Raw genomic sequence first — 6079 nt, 5'->3', positions numbered from 1 at the left:
TGGTTCTGGATTGCCTTGCAATGATGCTTCAAATGGATCGGTGTTTGCTCTGATACCAAAACTGACGCAGGACAACCAGAACAAAATTAAAAGAACGGAAAAATAAAAGATATGACCTAGGAGTCAGCACCTAGGCCTTGCTTGGAGTCAGCACCAAGCGGGGAAACCACTAGGAGTCAGCACCTAGGGTAGACCTGGAGTCAGCACCAGACCAAAGAAAGACCAAACGGCCATTGTTTTCATTCATCAAAATATCAACTATCTCCTTAAAGAGTACAATAGGTTGCTTATAAAGGATTACTAAACCCTAGTTCTAATTGGCTAGGAAACCCTAATTGCCTTATTACAAAAATACCCTTGCTGGCTAGGAAACCCTAATTGCCTTATTACAAAAATAACCTTACTTCTAAATTAAAATACTAATAACCCAATAAACTAATAAGACCTAAAACATAAAAATACAATTGACTAGCAAACATAAATAATACTAAATAATAATTTTCTTGCATCTCCCGCATCAAAAGTTACATGAAACACACTCCAAAATTCTTATCATCATGGTTATTTTTGGGGGTTCAGCAGCTTTTAAGCAGCTAGAAAACCTTGAGAAACAGCACACTAGGCTGCACCCGATGAGCAGGTCGTTATGACACTGGAGTTGAAAACTTGGAGAGTGCTATCTTTGAGATCAGTAGTTTTAGCCTTACAAGTACCAAATAGAAACAGATTCCTTTGTGTCAAATGGTTCATCAAACTACACTTTCAGGACTTCTAAAGCACAATGACAAAAAAGATTGGATTTCCAGTACCTCGTTTTCCTTATTAACTGTAACATTGGGTGTTTCTTGGTCTTCCATTCTAATACGAGAAAAATAAACAACTAATCAAACCTTTGAAGACATATAGAGAGAACTATATACTGAGATTACATTCTGTTCTGTTTGGATATTAACAAAGACTAGAGGAGCCCCTGAAGAAACTGCTGCTGAAAACCAGGCCATGCACCTGGTTGTAGTGCTCTCAATGCAGTACTCGCATTGTAGTGGCATGAACAATATTGAGCTGACAACTGAAAAATGGTGGTCTGGCAGGTATGTTCCCACTTTCATCCTCCAGTCATACTTTACTCCCATTTTGTTGAATCCCCTGTAGTCCACATTCACAACCCTCCTGCTCATTTCTGCAAGGTCAAATAGAACAATTCTGTTGTCACTAGCCTTTGAATTCATTATAACTTCAGTTGTGCAGTGTAGGGCTTTTGTCAGTTGTATGTAACACCTAGATGTCATGTAAAGTGCTTAGCTCAAACTAGTATCTTTCTATGGTTTATTAATGGATAAAACATCTATAAATTGCGAAAACCAATGAGACACTAGAGATGTTTTATAATGGCTTTCCATAGTCCTCTTCATTCTATCATTGCAATTTTTAAACAAATGAATCCTATATTGTTGCGGACACCACCAGATTGGACAACACATATTATGGGATTGGGTATCTTACGTAATTGGATTAGTTTAGAATTTCATTTTATTTTGAATTCAGATGGGGATGAGATTATATATCTTTTTAGATAGGGATTAGTTTCTAAATTAGCTTCAGTTTTTATATAGGATTATTTGTTAATCCTGAAAGCACTATAAAAAGGCTCTAGATGATCTTATTGTGAGAGATTTTGATGAATAATTTTGACATCAAAGATTTTCCAAATTGCTGTGTGCTGATTCCTAGCAACTAAAGGTGTTGATTCCTAAGTTTTTCTGCTTGATGCTAATTCCAGGCAAACCCATAAGTGCTAATTCTTAGGTTTGCTATTTAAATTTTGTTCTTTTATCTTCCTTTGATATTGTCCTGCATCATATATCATGTTTAATGTCAACATTAACTAAAATTGTTGAACAATGATGACAAGAAGAACCTACCCTGCAATTCAGCGCATTGTTCTAAGGTTAAGTCACCTAAAACTGCAACATGTCTGTCATCTGTAGCCGCTCTAATAGTAAACTTTTTATGGGGCATTGAAGACTTCTCTTGGACAATGCGTGCCTGTAGCTTTATTGTGGTATCACCCCTTCTCACCTTCACCCATATGACCTCCAACTGTTGGTGAACGTTACCAAGCTGTGAGCTGAGATCTGACTTGAGCTTGGTTGGGACAAACAAGTCGTCAGCATCATCTTCAGAAAAACCTTCAATGATGTCTCCTGGCAGAGGCATGCTCTCATCCCAATCTTCTGATACCTCCTGCTTCACTTGTTTCACACAGACCAGTGTTTGGGGACTTCCCATATCCTTCATGAAACCGAGAGGACACATTTCCATGGAATCTAATTCACTTATATTAGAATAATAGTCTTAAGAGTTGTGCAATGATGTACGAACATTTCAAGGATGTAAATTTTTAGGTATCTACGTCCAGTTCCTAATGGCCGTTTGTTCATGGGTCTTTGCTTCAGTTATTATTATAATATGATAACACCAAGGCAGCCTGCAATCAAGGTTCTTGTTACTAAGATTAAATAAACCACTCTTTCAGTTAACTCCTTTGTTTCCAAGGGGAAGTTTATTTAGGATAAGGATCCGAAAGAGTGCATGGAATTCCATACAGTAGAGATGAGTCGTGACATACAAAATAACAATAAAATTGTTAGCAGCGGCCAAATTTGTTCAGGCATTATACATGTTTCTTTCTAGAATTTTAATAGTTTTTTAATCAAATGATATGGATCGAGTTGCTGTCCTGAAAATGATAGATAAGGGCGATTTACGTATTCCAACAATGTGGATGAGTACACTATATGATGACTTGGGAAGGTGTTGTAACACTGAAAGTTGTTCATAGGAAAAATAAATAAATAAATAAATAACAGAAAAACGAAGTGTCTAAACTCTAACCCTTTCATATTAAATCATGCATCCGTACACTAAAATAAAATCCCATATAGCTTCTACAATGTATCACTATTACTAGGAGTCTCCAAAAAATATCCTTAAATAGTTTCTTAACGAAATAACGAAATATAGAAAATCTATAATCAAATCTCATCACCAAGAAAGAAAAATTATCCACTCTGTACAAAATAACATTCTAAACATAATCCTTTTCAGACTCTGGCACAACATTGGTCAGTTCTTGTTGAAGTCCATTGATTTCAGCTTGAGCCTTTGCCCTCGCCTCTGCATCATTTAAATCTAAACTTGGTCTCAAACTTGATATTTGCCTCAGAATTCTTTTTAACCAGAATCTATTGAGACCCCTGCACAAACATTGGTCAGTTCTTGTTGAAGTCTATCAATTTCAGCTTGAGCATTTGCCCTTGCCTCTGCCTCATGTGAATTTAAATTTGCCGTCAAATTTGATATTTGCCTCCGAATGCTTTTAACCTGCATCTTCCAAAGAAAAAAAAGAAACTCAATTCAAAGCCATAATTATTAAGGGAGAATCAGAGGAAAAGAGCGAGTGACACAAACCTTTCTATAGGGCCATCGATGAATTCCATATCTTCGGCATATCTTCTTCAGAACAGTGGGGCATAATTTCATTCTCCTAGAAGCCTCTTCAATAGGGAGATGGAAGTGACGGCCAACCTCTTCCAATGTTAACTTTCCTGCTCTGTCCCTCTGCACCATTACGCAGCATTAATTATAAAAGTAACTACGTTAACAACTGAATTAGATATAGCATCAATAGCAACAAAAACAAATTAAAAAAAAAAAAAGTGGCAATTTTGATTGACGTTTAATAAAACAAATTTATATTTAAAAGAAAGTAATGAAGAAGCATATGGTGTGAATTGGGATCAGGTTGGGAACTTATTAATTAAAAAAAAAAAAAAATGATATGAGAGTAGCAAGTAGCAACAACCTGCGCGGCAAGGGAAGCCTTAGGCGTTCTACTCTCTGTCTCCTGCTTGGTCTCCTCTCCTGATATTTAAACATTAAAAGCACTCAGTCTCATCTCATAAAACATGATTTTGAGATAAACATATCTTCTGTCTTTAGATGTATACTAAATCTTAGAGACTTAAATGGCATATGCAAGCGAGACAAGATTAATATATTCTAGTACGCAATTGGCATATGAATTTTAGCAATCCAATTAAAATTGTGTGAATGAGAAATTAAGTTGTCATCACAAAACAAACCTGAATTCGTTGGGGATGGTTCAAAAACATCATCGTCATCCCAGTCCAGTCCAACACAGATGGCTTCATAAAAGAATGCTAGTGGATCTTGCACCATAACGTAGCCCGCTAGTTTTTGCTCCACACAGTAATTTATTAGAAACTGCCTCACATCTTCTATGCTTTTCTTGCAAAAACTGATTACAATAATAAAAAAATTTCTTTAAAATTTGAATTCAATGAAATTAAAGTAAGAAAATTTCAAAACACATAATCTGATTGAACTACAATAATGTGTAAATGATAATAATAAAGAAATCTGAAAATTAATTAACATAACTATAACTAGAACAATCATTAAAGAAGTGTTATTGTCGACTTAATTTTGCAATAATGTTCATGTTTAAAATAGTTATATATATAGGGAAAAGGTAAAAAATCTTACTCAAACATTTGATGAGACTGATTGGTTGAAGAAGTGATATTGACATCAACATGTTGATGATTCTGAAGAATAGCATGACAGACCACACCGAGTCTTCCATGAATCTCAAGCTTATTGGTCTTAGTCCCTAGGAGCAGGAAATGAAATTTATAAAATTTTCAACGATTACTGACAATATATATAAATATAAATATAAAAATGGGAATGGTGATATAAAAAGAAAAGAAAAGAAGAGAAGAATACCATTAGTAAAAATGATCTCTCGGAGAACATGGCAATAAGTACAGTTAAATGGAATTGGTGAGACAGGCCAAGTAGAAAGAGGCCTCATCTCCATATTCAAATTCAAATAAAAAGGATCGGTTGGAGTTGGTTCAACATTGACATTGGAGGCACCCGCACCCGCACCAGAATTGGAACGAGTTTGAGGAGTTCCGGGATTCCACTTCCACAAAAAGGGGTCCTGCTGGAAGAGATGGTTAGCGTTAGCCATTAATGCATGCGCATCATCAAAATTACGCTCATGCATATGCATTGGCATTGATAAATCAGCCAGGGTAGGATTGGAATCATCCATGAAATTCACTTGTATGTCTTCCTCCTCTTCCTCCTCGTTGTATGGGTCATTAATGTACGGCACTATGGCACTAGGATCTGCCATTATTATTTTTATGCTTATTTTGTTCAGATGAGATGGGATCCAGGCCTTTATTAATACTATATTATTGACGTCTATCACTCAGTACTGCTGTTCTCTACTTACTGAGTTTTGTAGCGGCGCCCGAAGGAAAGGAAAGAGCCGCTAAGAGAGAGTTTGAATGAGAGAGAGAGAGAGAGAGAGAGAGAGAGAGAGAGAGAGGTTTTCTTGAAGTTCAACTTCAAGGGGTGGCTGCCAATGCAAAGGGGCGCGACTGGCAGTTTATGACCGTTGCAATGGAATAGGTTCATCATTTTAAAAATTAAATAATAAAAATTCGGGTCCATTGCATTTTAAAATGAAGTTATTCTTTCTTTTTTTGAAAAATGAAATGATGTTATTCATTTTATATAATCAATAATTGTTATATTACAGGTATGAACATCTTTATGATAATTATTATATTTCATTTGTGTTTTTTCGTTATCTTCTATCTCTTTTTTAGATGAATTCTCACTGATTTTTTTTTTTTTTTTTTTACATTTATTGTGTGGGCAAATGGCCTACAAAAATTGAAATCTAAAGTCTTCATGAAAAATTGATCATTAATAATGATTTGGTACACCTTAAATTTCTTATCCTGAAAACAATTTATAATTTCATTTAAGTTGGATTTTTATTGTTTTCTCCAAAAAAAAAAAAAAAGTTGGATTTTATTGTCTCAGAGCAAGAAGGAATAAGAAAAGCTGGGACTCATTAAAAAAAAAAAAAAAAACCCAATGTATTTTCATTTGGGTTGGTAATGATAAATGAAATTATGGGAAGGGAAGGTAGTTTTTCTATTTTACCCTTTTAATAATAAATAAATAAATA

General features: G+C 35.0%; 1 protein-coding gene across 1 annotated transcript; it reads right to left on the bottom strand.

Annotated features, from left to right (window-relative positions):
• Positions 1 to 884: 884 nt before the first annotated feature.
• LOC115977722 lies at positions 885 to 2322 on the bottom strand. The gene is made up of 2 exons (XM_031099743.1): positions 1923 to 2322; positions 885 to 1180 (listed from the first exon to the last, which is right to left on the bottom strand). Exons 1-2 carry the CDS (start codon positions 2320 to 2322, stop codon positions 885 to 887), a joined length of 696 nt encoding a protein of 231 aa, XP_030955603.1.
• Between the last annotated feature and the right edge of the window lie 3757 nt (positions 2323 to 6079).

Source organism: Quercus lobata, chromosome 2 (genome assembly GCF_001633185.2).
Source record: "Quercus lobata isolate SW786 chromosome 2, ValleyOak3.0 Primary Assembly, whole genome shotgun sequence".
NCBI classification, from domain to species: Eukaryota; Viridiplantae; Streptophyta; class Magnoliopsida; order Fagales; family Fagaceae; genus Quercus; species Quercus lobata.
The sequence above is the reverse complement of the archived record's forward strand: the minus strand, read 5'-3'. Positions and strand labels throughout refer to the sequence as shown.